Source organism: Buceros rhinoceros, unplaced genomic scaffold, assembly GCF_000710305.1.
Source record: "Buceros rhinoceros silvestris isolate BGI_N320 unplaced genomic scaffold, ASM71030v1 scaffold12008, whole genome shotgun sequence".
Lineage (NCBI taxonomy): Eukaryota > Metazoa > Chordata > Aves > Bucerotiformes > Bucerotidae > Buceros > Buceros rhinoceros.
Window position 1 is genome coordinate 49,682 of NW_010427521.1, and position 21,583 is coordinate 71,264.

Below are 21,583 nucleotides of genomic sequence, written 5' to 3' on the forward strand. Positions count from 1 at the left end.
GACCACACCTGGACCAGTGACAAACTCTCACTCTAGCTGGCAAACCATGTAATTTCTTCAGAGTGATTCTGTGACATCTTAAGTTTCAGGAGATGAATGGGTTGATATTCGCTCTCCTCTAGACTTGGCACTTCAGAGGAAGTGTGTCCAGCTGATGTTGAACCTGCTTTCATTTACTGTCTTAAAGGTTAAATGCTTTGGCTGGTTACTTCAGTGCTTAGAAATAAGACCAGAGATACTGTTCTTCAAGAGCTGGCAGAGAGAGCACGTACCTGCACAGAAACCTATTCATCCCTCTGAAGTTCTGTAACAATTTCCTCATCTCAGAGGCTTCCTGGATCACCTGAGGAATCTCTGTCAGAAAAAAAATATCTGCTAGTTTTCAGCATGAGCTTTACTTTTTATCTAGTCTTAACAGCCAGATATGTGAGTAGCTGGGCAAAAAAATAGTCCTGCATCCTTATTCTCTTGATGATGGTGTCCGCTCACAATTAATATTCCAAGTGTGGCAGTCCATAGAGATGATGTTTAAAGGGAGAAGGATAAAAATTCCAGTAATTCAGAACTATTAATACAGAATCACCTTCTCTTATAATTATGTATTTGGAAAAAACTGTGGGGCAACTCTGGTTACAGTTTTTCTGTCCCTGGGATCAGCAAAAAGAAAGGTCCATTTTTCAAACAGTCACTGCTTTCTTGAGGGTTCCAGTTTAATACCACGGGTACTTTTCATGTCCTGGAGTTGGGAACTCATCCCGTTCATTTATAGTGAATTGTTACTAGCTCTTCTAATGATTTTTAAGATCTTTAAAATGTAAGCAGCCTGTTTATAGTATGTTATAAAACCCTCTTGCCCAGTTGTGTTTTGGTTTGGTTTGGTTTTTTTTCCAGCAGCACATCAGAAGTCTAGGAGATAGTATTTAGTGTGGATATTATCCTAGAAAACAATTTGAATAGCTCTAATTCTGGGAATTGTGGCAATAGAGCATCTGGGTATCGGGACCTTAGAGTGTGGTTGGCTGTTTTCCCATTGTCTTCTGCTCTGTCTGTCAGGTTCCTCACTAAACGCGAACAGAAGCTGATGCAGCGTCGACAGCACGCTGAAGAGCTGTTGGAGTGGAAACGGCGCCTGGACGCAGAGGAAGCAGAAATTCGGCGGATAGAAAAGCAGGCTCTAGCGGCCTGGGACAAAGAGCTGCTCAAAACCAAAACAGCCAAGAAAGACCTGGGAGATCAGAGAACTGGGCCCAAAGGTAATAGGGAGAGGGGGGAAGTGATGCAAATGAAGAGAGTAAAGCGTGGAACAATTGCTTGTTGTTGTTTGCACTTCCGGTTTTGATGCTTTGGTGGTGGTTCTTCTCTGGACACGCTTAGAATCTCCATTTCTGCACCCTTTACTGCCCTCGGTTCTTTTACACCTTAGTTAAATGTGTGTTGCTCCTTGCTGTGCTGTTTCCTCAAATGAACGGTGCAGCATAGGCCCATCAGATGTTTCTACATACAACTGAAACTGTATTTTTGTCTTCCAAAACAAAAATACTGAGGCAAAACAAAAATCTGAATTTACTCTGCTAAAACCATTTTCCCCGGTACTGCTGTTTGAGTGTCAATCCTGTTACCCTTACTACTGCTGGTGAGGATGGCTCTTAGCAGGGGCTGCTTTCGCCTTGTCTATGTTTTCAAAAAACTGAAAGTATTTTTTTTCTTCCCTCTGTGTTAGCACAGTGTAACTGCTTGAAATCCACAGAATTTCATTAGTATAAATGATGCTGTTGTGAGAAAAAACAAGTTCCCAGATGCTGTAGCTACAGCTTGACTGTTCTGTCATAAGCGGACCATACTTCCAGTGTGAAGCAGAGAACTGGATTGCAGTGGGAGAAAATAGGAAACTTCAGGGATTGTTCTAGAAATAACCAATTTTCCCTTTTTCCCCACTTGGCTGAAAGCAGAGAGCCCGTCCTTTGAATGTGCAAAGGGAGTTCAGAATTACACCCTATTACACTTATTACTGAGAACAGTCATGTGGATTTTAGACATCGTAAGACATTTTAAAGATGATACGTGTATGAGTCAGTCAGTTCCAATGTCAGAAGTTCAGCACGAATGCTGAATTCTCATCGAGACATGAGAAAATACACTTGCTCTTTCTATTAATTGTAGCTACCAGTGAGCATTGGGGCACAGCCCTGCCTCAGAAGCGGTAGTTCCCCTCCCCAGCCTTTGCTCAAATATTGAGTAGTTCCCCGTGGCTGCCGCAGTAATGCTGTGACTCCTGCGGAATTTAGTAAACAGGAGTATTGAAAACCCAACTTATTATTTGACTGGTTGCCAGTCGAGACACTCATGATGAAATCATAACATTAAAATGTTCTCTGCGACTACTGTAAAGGAAGCAATCACTGCTGCATTCAAGATCTGGCTTGCAGATTATATGCTCTTCCATGACTTCAGACTAATAGTGACTCTTGCTGGGGTATGATCAACTGGAAGGATGGGTTTCCCTAATAATCTTTTTGGAGTGTGTTGTTGGGAAAAAGTTAGCATATCCTTTATTTTAGTCCTTCAGCGACCACTAAGAAGATTGGGCAGTCTTAAATCATAGCTCTCTGGTTGTTCTTGCTAAATATTCCTCTTGGTGTCCGGGTGAGTGGAGTAACACTCTAGCAATGTGATGTGTGTTGTAGTGGTTACTACTTGACACGCAGGCAGCAGTGTCTCTGGAGGTATATAAGTCAGTGGCAATTCTCAGGAAATTCTTAGTTCTTTCTCTCATTATTCGATCTCAGAAACAGCTAGCGAAGAAGAGTCTTCAGTGCCTTCTTGCTCTCGTCTGCACAGTGAAAGTTCTGTCCCAGAAGAGCTTGGCAGTCTAGCTGCTGAGTCTGTCCCATCAGAGCCTATCGGCCACGGACAGCCAGAAAGCCCAGACCGGAGTACAACTAACGAAGAAATGGTTTATTCTGAAGAGTTCAAGTCCTCTACCTCACCTGGCAAACTCGTGAGTGAACTTTTTACACTGCATACATTGTGACATTTGTAAAAGGCCATCAGAGAAGCAGTAAGTATAGCCACCCCAGCTATCAAAGCAGAGATCGAACTGTTCTCTGTGTTTGCAATGCCCCTTAACGTTACCGTGAATATACATTGTGATGGGTATGTTCTTTGAAGTCTTGAGGAGAAACTGCTTTGGCGCGGAGTTTAGACATTTTTAAACTCCTGGGTACTCTTGCACAATGTTTTGTGCGTGTCACGTAGGTATGCAGTATTAATGTGAACACTGACCCAGTTTAGCAGGGTGAATTAGCTGTAGGCTGGCTTGTTATGTTACCCTTGTGTAAATTCTTTGAGGCTGTGGAAACTGTGCGTTGTTTTTCTGCTTTCCTTTCCTAGTAACATATCTCAAAGTATAGCTATAGGATGGAGAAGCAGAGCTGTAACCTCATGCACAATCCTTTGGGGTTTGGAATACGTTTGCTTACTCGCTAGTTCTGCCTCACTGCTCTGTTCTAACTATTTTTGCTTCTTAGCTGAGAATTTTGTTAAGATTCATCCTGATAACTTTGCCCAATGAGACAGCAAATGCAGTGTCTGTGGGGTAAAAGAACTGCTCATCCAAAATAGTACAGATACTGTCTTGGAAAGGTTGCTGAGAAAGATGGTGAGGGAGAATGTCTAATATGTGCCAGGGTGTGTGAAAGGCTTCTGGTACGATGGCGAAGGAGTAAGCAGCATTTCAGAAGAATATTTGCACTTGGACTTTTTTGCCTGGCCTCAGAGCAGTAGCGCTCTGAGTTGTTTTACTGATTTAGAATGTCACCTTGCACCCTTTGCATGAAGTGATCCTTTTGGTTTCGCAGATATGTGTACGAGGAGTTCCCATTGCTGCAGTTGTTACCAAATAAGATGACATAAACTGTCTTGAACACGTGTGAGTCAGAACCATGTCAGTTCACCTGGGCGGTAATACAGTAGTCTGAGCAGATTCGCTGAAGTCTAGTCTCAAAGTAAGCAGTCAGCTATTGCTGCTTTTGGGATTTTTGTTTTATTGTCTAGCAAACGAAGATTAAGTTCTTCTTAAGATAGCTGGTAGGTACCACTGCATACGAGATCTTTCATCGTGCTGTTCTTTCCTTGGAACTAGCTCGTGGTGACAGTGATCTACGTTCAAACTGAGCTTTACAAGCAGTGACTCATTGGTCCTTTTCTCCTCCCTTAGTCTCCTCCCAAAAGCGGCGTATCTGTATCGAAACAAGATTCCAGCAAAGGCAGCCATCGAGCTGGAGGACAGCTGCGTTCACCTGTGAAGTCCCATCAGACATCTCACAACTGGTCTGATGAATCTTTGTCTATGACGCAGTCAGGTAAGCCTGATGTCTGCTTGGCTTTCAATCGCTTTTGCAGAGCTTTTGCTTTTAACAAGCAAACTTGAAATACAGACATAGGTGTGGGGAGGCAGACAGAAATTCCTGCCAATTGCCAAGGTTTGGGGTTTCGTAGGTGTATTTTTCTGTGATGTAATTTGATCACTTCAGCTTAAGCAGGTCTTACTGTAAGCAGGTCCATATGTTATCTCTTCTTTCAGAAAGCAACGCAGGTTCCTGCAAACAGGTAGGAAGAAGAGAAGAGTCAGTAGTTAAGGTGGTCCTAGAATTTGAAAATACTCAGGTGACATTGTTCCCCCCCTCACACTGTAAGAAAGAGAATGTGGCTCAGCAGCACGCAAACATGAATGTCCTCCTCCTGAACGCAGTGTGGCTCCAGAAGCAGTGTAACTCTGTTGTCGTGATGGTATGAGTGAGCCTATTGGGCCTGCACTGGCACGGATGCTTCAGGTCATATTTTTGTTTTTGGAGGAGACGTGCAGTGAAATAGGGCCCAAAGTTGCATTTCGAGTTATAAAATACAAGGTCTGTGGACTCTTATGTCCAGTACCCAAGCTGGCTACCCATAAATGCTGAGGGAGAGAATATAGAAGTGAACTGGTACATAACAGTCCTGACGTGCTTTTGCAGTCTGTTGGTCACGTGGATTCCAGGACTTCCTGAGCTACCATTCAACGGGTCACCACCATCAGCTCTGCTAAACTGTGTAGTCTGCTTTGAACCTTTCCGTGCTTTTAGTCTCTAAAACATCTTGTGTTCCACATTTGCTTAATATATCTGTAAGTGCAATAGAAACATAGTAATTTTGAGGCAACCATTCTCCTGCTGGATAGAGAAATGAATGCCTAGCACCTAGACACTTGCACTGAGTAACTGGTGGTGGGATTCTGTCTGGAGAGCAGTTTGCAACGCAATGAAACATTCGGCAACTTGACAAAGTTACTGACTGAGCAGCCACATAAGGAAGCTGTTATGAAAAGCAGAGCAGGCAACAGTGATCATGAAAATAAAGTTTTGTGAAATAAAATGTTGGCAATCTGTGGTTTCGAATGCTGAAGGAAGGTATAAGAGGTGGGAAGCTGATCAGAATGGGGCTGGTTTCACAATGAATCATCCATCATAAAGAGATAAATCTTCCAAGCTGCTGAGTAGTAATGAAGTCATTGCTATGTCAGTCTGATGCGTGTGTAGATAAGATTGTCAAAGATGAAAGCATGTGCGGATCTTTCCCTTATGAGTTGATCAGGAAAAGCTATAATTATATAGTGGCCACTTACTATTTGGGAGGAGTTGTTGATTACAGTGGCATCATAAAGTACTCCTGATTAGCAAGGGAGATTCCATTCCTTTTGTGCTGGGGTGCTCTGTTTCTTGGTTGTTTTTTTAATTTTCTAAATGGTTAACAACAGTTGTAATGGAAAACTGATACAATATTTACTGGCCGTTGTTGGTGATGAAATCTTTCATTATGGTGGTTCGTTGTCTTGAGAATCGATGAGATCGATGAGCAGAATGTCCAGCTGTTCCTGCTAGCTGACCAAATAATACTGATTGGTGACTTATTTTCTAGGATGATCGGTAAAGCAATTGACGTTTAGAGCATCCAAGCCTTTTGGTCCAGAAAACATGGGTAATGTTGAGCGTTAAAAAAGCAAACCAGCCAAGATCCTTCTCTTAGGAGCTGCAGCTGCTGCTGCTGAAGAGGAAGGGGGACATCAGCCACAGGGATGAATGTCAGATAAATGTTTTGAAGAGGTTTTGATACTTAATAATGGTAGCACTGATCTGGGACAAGGATCTTATTTTGCACTTTGTTGGTATACATTTAAAACAAGAAACAAGTGGATGTGACAAATCAGTGGGCAAAAAAGAGTAAGTTATGATGCACTGAGGCAGACTCTACAAAGTCTGAGAGACCAAGAGGTCATTACAGCAGAAGTAATGAACATAGCGGAGTTACTGGTAGAACAGGGTTATTATGCAGAGAATGGATCTAAGTATTCAGAGACGTTATCCCAAGGGAAAAGAGGATAGAACATCATCAGAAGGACTGGAAGACCAGGTTGCAGATAGTTCTGGGGATGGGGAGGAATGGAGGAGATCTTATTAAAATTACTAAGGATAATGATGAAGAAAAAAAATTGTTCAGGTGAAAAATAGCCACAGTCAGTAATGGCATCATAGGAGGACCTGAACTTGGAGCAGATAGGCCAAGTAGCTTTGTATAAGCTGTTGTTGAGTAGTCCACCATGTGTCTAAGCTCAACGCTAACCCCATTTACCCTGAAGAAGTGGTCATCCAAGGCCTGAGGACAGCAAAAATCTCTGCGTTGTTCAAATCAACTTTCCTTCCAGCTGTTGACAGGTCATCTTTCCAGTATTTAGTCTATGAGGCAGGAAATCTAAATGGGCCAGAAGACTTCAGCTTTTTTTGAAGTCCGCTGTTCCACGTGAAAATCTCATCGGTGAAGTGTACCCTGTGGCTTGAAACCATGTGTTGTGATTGTAAACAAAGATTTCATATATATTCTTGGTATGCATCTTTGAGTTGTTATATTTTTAAGTATGCCAGAACAGCTGAGGTGATAAACAGTTCACAAGGTAGCAGCATGAACACGGACAGTTGATGTAAACACATTTGGTAACAAGTTCAGAGCCTTTTTCTTCTAAATTAAATAAGTCACAACACGTTTTCGTATGCTGTATAGTAATGTTGTAAACTTGAGATCCCACTTCAAGAGTCTTATTAAGAATAGCATGTTGACATTAAATGCTTTGATCTTTTGCTTGGACCATATTTAGTATTTACTAAATGACTGTTTACTGCTTTGTGTAGAACTGTTCTGTGAGGTGCAAGCTTACAAAGCCCCAAACTAAACTTTTTCAGAAACCACATCTGATCAAAGTGACATTGAAGGACGGATCAGGGCCCTGAAGGACGAACTACGGAAAAGGAAGTCTGTGGTTTACCAGCTGAAAAAGGAACAGAAAAAGAGGCAAAAGGAGAGACTGAAGGCCCAGGAAGCCAGCTTGATCAAACAACTGGAGGTGAGGAACGGCAGGAAGAAGGGCCAAGTAGAAGCTTTGGATAAATCGTTACAGCATGGATGTTGCTGGTAGAATTTGGTATCAACAGCTGTGAAAGACACATTACTGTGATAGCCAGGACACAGACACGCATCTGTTTAACTGTTTTCAATATTGAACCAGAGCCTTGAGGCAAAAATGCTCTTCCCTTTTAAAATGTCTGTCTTTAATGGGTTACTAGCAGTGTTCAGGGGGCAGGTGTATGCTTATACTCTTTAGTATCCTATCTTGGATTAGAGAGTGATGCTCGTGTCACTTGTTTTTGAAAGTATTCAGATCAGTGGGGTTGACAACCATGGAGTTTTAAGTTAGACTGCTTTATAGAGGAGCCAAGGGTACCCTTTATTCATTTAACAGCTTTTGATTACCGAACTGTAGATATGGCTTAGTAGACTAACAGCAGTAACTGTTTTCCATGTGCAGTCGTATGATGAGTTTATCAAGAAGACTGAAGCAGAGCTGAACCGAGACCTGGAGGCATCACCAACAGCCAAACCTCAGATTAAAACACCGTCCTCAGCTGCTGCTGAAAAACCTAAGATCAAGGCACCACCGCTCCACAGGTAATTGGGACAACTTCTTTGTTTTGAGCTTATTCTGATACTGTGGTGGATGCTCTTTTAGCAGAAACCATGAGTGCAACGTAGGCTGGAAACTGCTCTCCCTTAAAGCGCTGGGCAGTGCCTATTGACCTGTTTGCTGGTCCTGTCAGACCCAAAACAGATAGAGATGCACTGTCCTTGTAATCACATGCATCTCAGCTTTGTCCTGCCCAACCTTCCAGGTGCTATTTTCAAGTTCTTTCTGAACAATAATTTTCAGTTGTGCAAGAATTGTGACAAATGATTGTGCTGATGACAGACCTGAAGGAAGTTTTTCCCGTTGTGGTTATTCATTTTGCCTGCCGCATTGTGTAAGGCAAACCATTCATCTTTGCAACCAAAATCTGGTTTAGACCTCAGATTTTAAAAGGTAGAGAATTCAACTGATTCCTGCACTTTCTCCAGTATTTTTATTTCATTTCTCCAGCAGATGGTGCAATTTTAGTGTATTCAAGTTAAAAAAAAAAAAAAAGTTCTTTTTTTAGCCGCAAAATTGCTGAAGTTTGATTAGCTTTTTTTTTTTTAAAGCACTTCCCAGGACTTGCCAAGCTCTTCTCAGTCTCCATTCCTATTTTCTAATGTCACAAAACAAACTCTTTATGTTCTCATCGGTGTGGTATTGTAATTACAGATGCTTGTATTTCCATTTTTATCTATTAAAAAAAAAAAAAAGACACACACTCTGGTGTGTAACCGTGGTTCATGTAACTTGATTTTTCAAATTTAGGCCTGAGACAGCTAAAAATTGGAAATCACTGGCTGAATCAGAACGATCCAGAGCATCTTTGGAATCCATTTCAGAGCATGCAGGTATGTCACTGGAAGAATTTGTACTACAAGACGAGATCTTGAAGACCGACTGTTCTAAACTTCTTTAATCTTTTCCTTCTTGATTCAAGAAGAGGTTTTTAAGAAAGCCTGCAGACTTCATAAAGCCGTAATGATCAAGCTGTATTTTTTACTGGTTTTATTTAGTAGGCTTCTGCTTTTGCCCTTTGCTTTTATTCTTACTGATGTTTGTATGAAACCATAATTACGTGACAACCTTTTTCCTTTCTTTTGTTTTCTGTTCCTTTATCACTTGAGGAAAGTAAGGGAAAAAAATGTTGCTTTACATACTTTTCAATGTTTGGCTGTTAATCATGATCTACCATTCTAATCTTGGTTGTATTTGTGGCTTGCAAACAAATAACTGAGCCCTTGCTTTGGGCATTATGAGGTACTGGTACCAGGACAGGAGCAGAAAGAAAGCATTAGAACCCTGGGTCTAAAAGAATTTTACTCTGCCATCTTCCGTAATTCACTTTTTTATTTTCCTTCAAGATGCTGTGTCATCAAGAACTGAAAGATCCGTGTCCGTGCACACCAAGAAGGTGACTGTGAGAGATGTTCATGCAGAAGAACCTTCTGGAACATCTTCCTCTGTTATAATGTCACCACGGAGTTCCAGAGCAGCATCTGGTGATTCCTTAGATAAAGTACCCTCATCATCTCCTCTCAAAGAGAGGAAAGACATTAGCAGGCTATCCCATGGGTTGATGAACGATGTGGTGAAAGCATCCAGTGATGAGGCTGCCTTCAGTCGTCAATCTGAAATACAGGAAGACTTGGAATACATAAAGTCTGAGGACTATCAGATTGAAGCTTCTCATCTTAAGCCTTTGGACAGTTCCGATGTCTTGTTGTCATTAGATAAAGAACAAGAGAGCTCACTGGACATCCTTCCAAAGTCAGTCCTCTGCTCTGAAGAAGAGCACTCTCGGAAGGAAGTCTTTGGTTTGGCTCTGGAAAGTCTTCATGGTACAGAAGAAATTGTAGAGCAGAGACTGGCAGATAAAGATGCTGTAACTGGCTCAAGTGTAGGAGAGTATTCTCACAAACTGAGCACATCAGCAGAGGGAAAAGGTAACCTGCTTTCAGAACGACTCTTTAGCCAAAAGGAACCATCGTATCTTGAAGACTTTGAGGGACCCTCTTCCAGAAAACAAGCATCAGCTGAAGAAACCCTTCCTGGGGAACATTACAAAGATGACTTTGAGGCATCTCTTCTCTCTCCTAACGGAGATGCTCAGTCGCTGGCAGAGCGCTCACAGCACACGCAGACCAGCAAAAGCAGATCCACCAGCCTCGGCAGCGATGGGGAGATCAGTGAATACCTCAGTGACAGGTCTCTCTCTCTCTCCAGCAGCATGCATTCAGACAGATTGTTAGAACTGAAGTCCCCCACTGAACTTATAAAAAATACTGAACGCAGAGATGTGGAGCAAGAACAGGCCCCTACCGAGTCACCGTTATGGACCTCTGTTTCGATCACAGAAGCAGCAGATGGTTTGCCAAATTTCAGCATTGGTGATAGAGTTCTCGTGAGTAAAGTCCAACCTGGAACATTGCGATTCAAAGGTCTGACTAAATTTGCCAAAGGGTTTTGGGCTGGCGTGGAGTTGGATAAATCTGAAGGGAACAATAACGGAACTTATGATGGTATTAAATACTTTGACTGCAAAGAAAAGCACGGCATTTTTGCTCCTCCTCAAAAGATCTCTCACATTACAGAAAGTATCGATAGCCACTTAGACACAAGTAAGGATGAAGACTCATTTTTTGATGATAGAGGGGAGGAGCAACACAAAGCCAAGCAGAAAGAGAGAGGGAGTTCCAAACCCAGCAAAGAGGATGAAAGCCAGAGCAGAGATGCCACAGAGAGCTATTCCCAGGATGAAGCTCCTGTGGACACAGCTCTTTCAGAAGCCTCAGCAGAGGAAAAGGTCAACGAGGAGCTGTCTTCTAAAGCAAACAGCTTAAAGGAGATTTCTGTAGCTGCTGAGTCTCTTGTCCAAGAACAGTCAGTGGTGGATTATCTGAAGCATGCTGTAAAAGAGGAGTCCAGCCTTGCTCCTCTAATGTCTGGTGTTGTGGATGAGATTTCCACTGTTCAGTTGGATGATATCTCGGATTTCCTTTCTGAAAAACTGGAGAGGCAGAAGACACTGGGGGAGGAATGTGCTGAAAAGGTAGATGATCTCTCTCCTGGAGTTGTGGAGAAGTCTGCAACTCCGCTTCTGGATTTGCTGACCAAAGAAAAGAACCAGTTAGAAACCCAGCTTAGACTACCACTAAGAGAAGAAGAAAAGTCAAAAGACCAGCTGGAAAAGGTCAGTTTGCTGACAGACAGTCTACTTAGAGATTTTGTGAAAGACACAGTCAACCAGTTACAGCAAATAAAGAAGGTCAGGAATGAGAAAATCCAGCTCAGCAACCAGGAGCGCTGTCATGTGAAGGAGGAATCCAAAACTCCATCCCAGCAGGTAGAAAAGCAGATTCCCGATGGATTGAAGAACTTTTTCTTAAGTTCTGATTTGGAAGATGAGAGAGAAGAACTTTCCTCTCCAGACATGTGTCCGAGACCAGTGAGTACAGACATCTTGCACTGATTTTAAGAGTCGATTGTTCCTTTGACTGATGGTGATTGGGTGTGAGGAATGCAGTGTGTCACCAGTTTGTTTTCTCCTGAGTTCTGTTGGGTGATGTGGAGATTGCCTGTATGTATGTCTGACACGTGTGTTCTTGTGTATTCTAGTTCACGGCTTGTTTTGGTAGCCCTGTAGGCTGAAAGACACATGAAAGTGAAAAATACTTCATTTAGGTCATGTTACGCTTACATGTTCAATTTGTATTTAATGCTTACCCTCAGATTTTAACTCTAAAAATGGCAAAATACAGTAGACTGTAAACTTACCTCAGTCTATTCTTGATATGAAATAATCATCCTCAAACTGAGCAGTGGAGGTCACTGAGGTGTCAGACTGCTGTATCGACTGAACTGATGTATCAGGAGTAGTGGAAGTTCAGGCTTCCTCAGAACAACCATTAATGGTACAGGTGCAGGACCCGGCCTTTCTGCTCACGATAACCCTGCCTGCTTTGCTGTTGATCTCACTACGTGATCATCACCTGAAGCTTCATCCCGTTCCACCAGTGTGAGCACCGCTCAGTCACTGAAACAACCATCACCTGCTAAACACTTTTAGGCTGTTGATTTAGATCTGAGACCGCTGGTAAGCGAAGTGAAAAGCTGAATCTCACATTATGAGTTTTTAAACCACTCATGAGTTTTTAAACCACCTTTCATCAACAGTTAAACATTAGGACAGACAGTGTGCAGGACACACAATCTTTTAAGCTCTGTAGTAACCCTCTGAAATAATTCATCAGGAGTGGGAGAAACCGAAGGTACTCGAATCAAAATATTTCTATTTTTACTGGGGGCTGTTTATTTATTTTCTGAGTATCTGTGCATATATCGTCAATTACATCAGTAGAGCATTTAAAAATGTAAGTTGAGTTAGACAACAGTGTGACACCACTTTTATATGTTCTCTGTGGCTCTTAATTCACAGGAGAGTCCAGTGTTTGGCGCTAGTGGTCAGGAAGAGCTTGCCAAGCGACTGGCAGAGCTGGAGCTCAATCGGGAGTTCCTGAGTGTGCTGGGAGATGAGCAAGACTGGTTTGATGAGGACTATGGCCTGAGTTCCCGTAAGGTCCAGCAGAAACAAGCTGAGGAACCAGCGGTGCTGCCCAAGGAAGAACTGCAGAAAGTGCCCTCAAAGCCGTGTGAGGAGCCTTTGGCGGTTCCTCATACTGCGGTGGAGGTGGAAGGAATGGTGCACGCAGCAGCTGAGGAACTCTGGAAACTGAAGGAGCTGGGTCATGATCTTCAAAGTTTCAGCCTTCATACAGATCTTAATAGTACCCTCAAAGAGCAGGACACAGACACGATAAACAAGCAGGTTTATAGAAAGGTACAGTCTTCAGGGACTTTCTTCTTGCCCTTTGTGCGTTTACTGTGGACAATGGCAGCCTTAACTTTTACTTCTTTCTCTGTTAAGGTGGTATTTGATTTAACCAGAGAGATCTTCGGGGAAATTTTTGCTGAGGATCCTAATCTCAATCAGCCTATTTGGATGAAACCGTGTAGGATCGCATCTGCCTACTTTCGCCGAGTGAAAGATCCAAATGATCTGGATGAAATCAAGGTAGGAAGAAATCTTTGACAAAGAGGGAAAGTGAGATGAAAAATATTGTACTGGCACTTGCCTGAGTGATAAAAGGATCGTAAAAGGTGTACCCAGCAAGAGGTGAGTTGAAATGGCATTACGAACCAGAAAGGCAGTTTGTCAAAAGTGTCTTTTTTTACTGAACAGATTTGCCTCCCTGTCCTTTTGGCTGCTACCGGTTGCTTTTAAACCTTAGTCTGGTGTGTAGGACTGCCAGGATGACCTTGATCTCTTATGTAGTTGGTATTCTGACAGTCTGCTGCTTTAGCAGATTTCAGGGGAGCTCTGTATGGGTATCTTGGCGTGGACCCAATGGTAGGGTTGGGCCAAATGGGATGAGCTGGGTTTTTATGCATACGCAGCTGTGCCAGCCTCACTGAAGGCAGTGGGAGTTGCCTGGAGAGACCCAAAATGTGGCTGGTGATGGCATTGCTGTATTTGCCAAGTCAGAGGAGGTCTTCTGTTACTGGTGGTAGTGCTCAAGCGAGGACAAACTCCCAAAACTCTAGAGCCTGACTGGACCTAGGTTAAACTCGCAGGGCTGGATAATTGGGAGAAAACCTATCTCCCTGCAAGCACCCAATGAAGAACCTTCCATATGGCTCATCAGGACCTGAATGAAGACTTCCACCTGTACCGGTCCTTCTGAAATTGTATTGTGATTAACCTGCTGAAGACACAAGATGTTCACTGTCTAGAAAAGTCAGAAATAGTGTCTACATCACTCTGTAATTGAGAAGACTTTAAAAAGCAGGTGGCAGGGGAGAGCAGGGGCCCAAAACGAGGATGCCAAACTCCTACCCTGCTTTTCTTTAATGTTCTCCCATTAAATGGATTGTCGTACTCTTCTGTTTGCTGTGCTGTTTGATTCAAAGTTTCTGCTCTCAAGATTGTCATGGCAGTGGGTGTCTCTTTTTTTCCCCCTGCTGATGGACTGAACAGTTGTTCTGCCTGTATGATGCTGCCTCAAGGACTTCCACTGTAACTTGCGTGCAATACACAGCATGTCTCTTAGCTAGACATAAAGCATTCTATAGCATGACTCTGTAGGGTAGGTGCTTTGTGCATACGCTTCATTTCTGAGCTCAAATGTGATAAATCTCACCTTTACTGTTTGCAGAGCTTCATAGCAGCTGAAGTACTGAAGTTGTTCAGCCTGAGGAAGGAGCCTAATCATAAAACAGACTGGCAGAAGATGATGAAATTTGGGCGGAAGAAACGAGACCGAGTGGATCATATTCTGGTCAGTGGATGAAAATTAGCAATCATGTCAGATACTGTCCACCACAGCGAAGTGAAGATTGTGATTTTTGGTGTTTGATCATGCTGAGTGTTAGTGGGTGTATCCAGCAAGAGACGAGTTGAGAAGGGAAATGAGGATACAAAGAATACAAAGTGTGCATGAGGTCTTGGCAGGAGGTGGTTAATTTCAGAGAGGACCCTAGTGACAAAGCCAGAAGTCCGGTGTCAGTGAAGTGAGGTGACTTGAGTGAACTCTCTGACCATGCCCACTGCTTTGACTGGAGTATAAATTTGCCCATTCCCAAAAGTTCCAAGTATGGATTTACAGAAGGAAACACTGAAATATTTGACTGAAACGAGAGGGAACTTTTTTTTAGGAAGGGAGTGTATTTTTTTCTTCTTTAATTAAAAATGTTTGTATTTTGAATTAATACTGTTAAACTGGAGACGGTGACACTGAGAACTTACTAGACAAGATACAACTGAAAGGTTACAGAGTTGTCAAGCTAGAACAGCAAAGACTTTGAAGAGGTGGTATGGGACACGATATTCTCCGTGCAAGGTAACCAGCCTGCCAAACGGTAGCACAGCTAAGCGTTTCCGCAGAGCTGAGCAGCCAGCAGGAGCTCTGCTCCAGTAGTACTTGTCGTGAACCAGCAAATGCAGCTGCCCCGGGACAGAGACAGTTCAGAGTTAAAGCTGTGCAAGATAGAGCACGTCTGGCTCTGTACTAGTTTTTGAAAGTTAGCTGTTGGCTTGTGTCGCAGGATGATTAACATCGTTATTGGCTATAATGATAGCGAAGGTTCTGCTTGGGAATATGAGTCGTCATTAACACCATGCTTCACTTAATTACACCCGAAATTGATTCCGCACACGCGCACATAGAAGTAACTTTGTGTCATGCGTCATGTGATCTTCTAATTGCCCATCAGTGGAAGGTCTCCAACACAGGCTTTTTCCCGGGGGTTAGCTGTGTGTAAATAGAATATCTCTATATAGGACCCACGTGTGCTAGTACGTTTGATTCCGGGATATGGAGGCTGTTAAATATGGACAAAAAAAGTCTTACGTTTAGATTCCTGAAAGAATCGATAGTACAACTGCTATGCTTGTGTACCTATTTCCTACTTTCTTTGAACAGTACCTGGAAGGAAAGATTCCTGACTAGAAAAAATTGTTCCAGCTCAAGGCATCTAAAATGCTTTAGGTGGAGTAAGTTTGAAGTTCAGACAATCTGGTTTGTGATTTACATGCAGACCCAGACATCAAAGTTTGGCTTAATAAATAATGTGTTTGATTTTATTTCATTCTCACAAGAATATGGTAATAAAGTTTTAGCTGAAGACTGAGAATAACTCTGTGAGGGCTGTGAATTAGTACAACATGGCAATTTTCTGAAAGAGAAATCAAGTCTTTTTTGGTAGGTTTAGGTGCTTTAGAAGGTTCTTTAGAAATCAGGATTGCAAATGCTTTGTTCAAGTTTTTGTGAAGTCATTATACGGCTCTTGCAATGTGCAGGGGATGTCACATGAGTATGTATACGAGCTGATTGATTCTCCACATTCTTGTGCTGCTCATAAAGACAAAGACTGATAAAATAATACATGATCTTTTAAAAGTAGAGGTAAACATTTTTAGGCTTCTGTTGCTTGCATTCAACTTTGAGCCCAAGTCCTTCCCAGTTTTTTCACTTCCCCTTTGAGTAAAACGGTTCTTCAACTGAAAACATCCTTTGACAGTTTTCTGTTGAGACAACTGTGAATTTTTAGTGGCTTAATGGAGAGGATCGAACACATCAGACCTAGGAGGTAGGAATACCTAGGGCAGATACAGAGGAAGGGGAGTCTGTCATGTATCTCCTCTCCAGCATATTGGTAACGACTGCAGTGGTGGCATTATCTACCTCGATGGTCGGGTGGCTGTAAAACCAGGAGCCATGGCTGTTGGCTGGGTTTCCTTTTCTTACTTCTGAAGGCATGGAAGGAAGTGCCAGGCTATTCTGCCCAGCCTACTTCCCGATTTATCCCTGGCTATGTACTTCTGGGTTTATTACTTGCCTATTCTTGTGTTATTACTGTTGTCTGTTCTTGTGTTATTAGTAAACGCACGGTTCTTGTCTTCACCAGAGGTTCAGCCTTGTGGGGAAGGGGCATGGCGTTAGAAGCAGCCTGTGCTGCGCTGGTGCTCTCGGTGGTGCTGGGTGCTATGGTTGACTGCAGTCAGCCATCACACCCATGGGAAGTTCTGGGGTGAACAGGATGGGTTACTCCTTCACCTCCTTGCTCAGCCTTGATCTCTGCTACTTCACCCAGTTGATGCATCTTCTGTTTTATCTGTGCTTGCCCAGCGCTGACACCAATACGACAGTGGCAACCCATCTTTCTCTTCTTATTTTGGCAGCACTGATAACTTTGATCAGGTATCTCTGTCCTCAGAAAGCATCTGAATTGGGATTTGTTACAAGATCTCTCTGATCTGCTCCGGTTATTAATATTTACAGAAAAACTTGGCTTTCAGTGAACAAGAACAGGAGGTTCACGTTTATGAAAAGCTGCTTTGTTTAAAATCAAGTTAAAGGAATGTTTAGGTGTCTCCTTTCTTTCTATATGCCTTCATGTTGCCACCTTTATGCTGCCTGTGCTTTGCGGGAGATCTTCAAATGTACACGTAGGCAGAGGTGCGTGTTTTGGTACATCGAAACCTCTTTTTATACTACAGCAAGAACACTCGTAGCTCTTTATTCAAGTTCAGGTGCTAACAATAGACTGTTTCCACACCTTTTCTTTTTTGTCACTTGGGTCTTCAGCCAAAACTTCCTGTTTGCACAAACTCTGCCATTGCTTTCCTTACCAACCCCCTTCCCCCCTCCCTTTTATCCAGCGCTTGAGAAAGTACAGCTCGCATGATACTGCCAAACCTCTGTGTTTAGTTTTCGCACCTGAGAAGCCTGGCAACTGAGAGCTGAAAAGTACTTGATCTTCTGATCTGTTGACTTCATGGCTAGACTGTTTCTCTCCATGCAAAGCAAAAGCTGCTCCTGTCAAGCTGGTGTAATCAGAAAGCGCACCTCTGTACCTCCCGAGATCTACACCCAGGGGAGTGCAACAGTAGGAAGAGAATCCAAGCCTGCTTGTCTGCAGTCATGTGTCTTAGTGTTTCCAGGAACTCCTGAGAAGAGGGCTGTGAGAATGCACCTGCCTCCTCCTGGCGTTCTTCCAAGGCACTAGTTTATATCTGGATTTATATTTCCACTCTCCCAAGTGATCTAGTGTCTCCTTAAAAGTAGTTTATTTTGCAGATAATTCAGGTTTTTGAATGGGGATCTCCAGAAATCAAAACTTACTCTCTAAAGTTTCCTTCAGATTATGTTACTTTAAGTGTTGGTTTTGGGTACCATGACATTTATTAGATGGTTAGCAGGGTCGCAGTACCTTGTTACCTCTTGGTGTTTCTTTTGTGTATGCGTGCCCTTCTTTCCTTCTGTGTTTAAAAAATAAATAAATAAAAGGCACGCATACAAAAAAAAAAAAGGCACCCAAACAAAAAAAAAAAGGCACACAGAAATAAAGGTACCCTGCAGCTTTCTGTGTTGTGTCTCTCTTGATCTTTTCCTGTAGGATGGAATTCGGTTTCATTAAACTTGCTGTTCACCTGACTTTCCCAAACGCAGTGTCTCTCTCTGCTGGAGAGAACTTACTTCCTGTATGAGATACATGGAGCTTTACTTTCGTCATGAGGAGGGGCAAGAACTTCAGTGCTGTGCCTGTACTGAAGACAGTGCAAAACCCCCTTCCGTGAGAGCCATGGTAGTCAGTGTCCTGGATTCAGCCGTTTGTGTCAATACGACAATATCAAACGCTTCCCAGACAAAGGAGTCGCAACTGCCTTGGCTTGGATGTCTGCAGCCAGGGCTGCAAAGCAGCACAACAGTTTCTACACGTGTTCCGAATACGCTATAAACCAGACTTGCCTGCAGCTGCAGATTGCACATTCTCTTAGTTTTCCAGAAGTCTGCTTGAGGAAGTCCTCCTAATGCCAAAGGAAATTGTGCCTCTGAGGAAGAGGGGAATGATAGAAGCAAAATAAAATTCATCATTGATACTGTTTTTCTTTCTTCATCTTCCCACTGCTATTTGAAATCCAGCGTTTCTCTGCCTAGATCCAGTTACCTTGTCCTCTCCTGTTCACCTGCATTTCTTTATCCCATGTGTCTCTTTTTCCTCCTGGAGCACAGCAAGGGAACTGTCTCATCATGTTGTTGCAAGTGAGGCAGAATAAACAGCAGCTTAGTGTGGATCTGGATATTGAGGTTTGTTTAGGGGTCGGCGAGACCAGAGCTTTTAACCTACTTGGTTATTTTACTTGTCTCCTGCCTCAGTGTAACATTCACTAGATCTAGACTTGCTTCCCAGCAGGGAGGTCACTGCTGGTCGGGCAGAAAGTCCTGTCTATTGGGTTTGTGCAGCTGCTCCCAGTTACCAGTGCTGGATGTCATCAGTCAAGGACCCTGGGTGTCCCCGGGCATTTGTCTTCGCCCACCTCCTTTATGTCCAGGGGGTCTTCACCTTTTCCCTTTGGGACTCTGTTTTCTTTCCTGGACCACTTCTGCTTTTTGGGAACACTTCTGTTTGGCACTACCTCTTCCTTTTGCTTTTCCTCATCTCAGTAGTCTGTGACGCGGACACACCACACACGATCCACCTCCACGCTGGGTGCTTCAGCCTTACGCCTCTTTATTGATGAGAGGGCTTGGGACATGCTGCTGTTGTCTAGCCCAGGGTTTCAGACACTGACCCCCACGCAAACTTGCACCCGATTATCTGCCACCTGTTAGCATTCGATTTAAATTATTTTTCACCTAAACGCTTGTTCACACTTTGATTACCAATGTTGTTGCTTCTTCCTTATTAGTAAGAAGCATAATGAAACCATTAACAGCTCATCCTTGACAGCTATATGGGAAAGGAGGGCCCTGAGGAATAGGAGCGCTTGCCATGGTAGCACGGAGATTTGTAAGCACATAGCGGATGCTTCCAAGCTGTTTGCAGGATGAAATCCCTGCCCCTCTCCCCAGGCTGTCTTAAGGAGAGAGAAAGAAGCTGTCAGACTGAATCCCCGTGTATAACTGAGGCCTTATGAATGGCTACAAACCCTGAAGCAGTGCTGGTTCCCTGGGGTTCCCATAGCAGCCTGTTCCCGAGCTTCACGCTGTGTTTGGTTATTGATTCGTCATTATGCCATAGCAGCTGTCATCTCCCAAATGTACCCGTTGCTGCAGGCGAAAGAGGGAACAAGGGCTTGGGGCTACAGCTCTTGTGCTCTCTTTAGATAACGACACTTACATCTCGATACTGGATTAGTGGATTTTCAGTATGTTTTAACTTTGTTTTAGCAGTGTCTGGGCATCTGCCCCCTTGTCTGTGTAGACAGTATAAATGTATTTTGAGTTCAGAGCGTAGGATTTACAGTCAGAGGAGCTTTCTGCTGAAGCTGAGCAGAGAAAGAGTTTTCAGCAGGCTTTCTTTGTCATTTAAAATACAAGCGATGTTTGCACCCACTCTTTCTCTGAAGTTTGAGCTTTGTTAGCGTGTATCTGTAATAAGAAATGGTCACGAAGACAAGTTTTTAACAAGTTTAATTGCAGATGAACGGTTTGGAGAGACTCCTGGTAAGACTTGTTTTGCTGAATGAAATTACATTCTGTCTGTTACTAAACCACTTATTTGCCAGTGACCAGTAAAACAGGCTTTTGCTTGTCAACAATTTAGGAATAGAAGGAAATAAATACTCTTTGAGTTACTCTTTTACCTGTAATGCTACAAAATCCCATTTGTACTAATGCTCTCAGATCCAAAGAAGCATGGAGTGTTACGTGCAAATGAATGGTAGTACAGCACATGTCAGCATTTGGTGGTCTTACGCAGAATTCCAAAAGTTACCGATTTCCTTTAGGGTTTTCTAATTCTTATTCAAATGAACCAAACTGCAGTAAAGTGTTTTCTTTCTTTGCATGATTTATACCGGTTCAAGCTGCATGGAGTCAACTTCTTGCAAATACGCATTTAGGGACTTTATTTAATGAGGCTTCTGCTGTTGGCCAAGACTATCCTGTTAGCTGAGTTTTCAAGTGAAAAACTTGTGCAGGAAGGTTAAACCCTTTAAAACGGATGCTGCAGTGAGAGGTGGGATGTGTTCATGCAGTGAAACGGCCTGGTTCAAAGACATCCGTGGTCATTTTGCTATGCCAGGCGTTTCCTGTCATCTCTTACAAAGACAGATATGTTGCTGGCAGATGCTCTGGACTCTTTCTGGAATTTTGCAGGGGATGTTATTCTAGAGCAACAGAAGTGTAATGCTGTGTTGCCTTTTTCTTTCTCCCCTCCAAGGTGCAGGAACTTCACGAGGAAGAAGCACAGTGGGTGAACTATGACGAGGATGAACTGTGTGTAAAGATGCAGTTGGCAGATGGGATCTTCGAGGCCTTAATCAAAGACACTGTTGATGTTCTGAACCAGATAAATGAGAAACAGCGGAGACTGCTGCTTGTTTGACGGTGACGAAGATAACCGACAGGTGCGTCACCACCGAGTCACAGGCCTTTGACTCCTGACGTACGTTCCACCCTGCAAGCGCTGCTGCCGGACTTCCATGCATGGGGTTTCGAGGCAGTTCAGATGCGATGAAAGGAACCTGAATTTGCATCCACTGCCACCAGAGATCCCGCACTGGATTTACTGCTTGGAACAAGCTGATCCCTCCCTCGAGGCTGTACCGTGGAGTGCTCGAGACTCCTTGTGTGCCAACGCGGTTATGCCACATAACTGTCAGTGGCCCTGGCCTGGGGGTTTGGCATATCTGGCTTGTTCTCTGAAAGGGCTGGGTTAAGTTGGGATATTGGCTGTTGTGCTGGAATGGCTGTCAGCCATGAGTACCCAACTTGTCCTTAAAAATGTGAGTAATTTGGAGAAGAAACGGTTTGGTCAGGTGTTAGTCAGAAATGGATACTTACCGTACTGAACAGTGTTCTAATAATCTTAACACCTCTTCTCCTGCAGCCCTAACAATGTGCATCAGTTTCTCCTGCTCCAGAGCCCATTTAATTCCCTTCTCTGGGAAGCTGGTTTTCGTCTTTCTTCTGGGATGTGGTACCAACTGTGGTGCCAGCCAGTCCAGGGAAATGAGATGATGTTGCCTGCTGCATTCAAGTAAAAAAT

General features: G+C 43.2%; 1 protein-coding gene across 1 annotated transcript in view; it reads left to right on the plus strand.

The window, feature by feature from the left end:
• Positions 1 to 20,920, plus strand: part of CEP350 (centrosomal protein 350kDa) — a 60,764-nt gene extending 39,844 nt beyond the window's left edge. The window contains 11 exon segments of the mRNA XM_010141938.1: positions 1,054 to 1,253; positions 2,787 to 2,998; positions 4,217 to 4,361; positions 7,269 to 7,429; positions 7,892 to 8,031; positions 8,798 to 8,880; positions 9,394 to 11,477; positions 12,468 to 12,869; positions 12,957 to 13,103; positions 14,245 to 14,367; positions 20,756 to 20,920. Of these exon segments, the coding sequence (XP_010140240.1) occupies positions 1,054 to 1,253; positions 2,787 to 2,998; positions 4,217 to 4,361; positions 7,269 to 7,429; positions 7,892 to 8,031; positions 8,798 to 8,880; positions 9,394 to 11,477; positions 12,468 to 12,869; positions 12,957 to 13,103; positions 14,245 to 14,367; positions 20,756 to 20,920 (3,862 nt within the window).
• Positions 20,921 to 21,583: the final 663 nt, after the last annotated feature.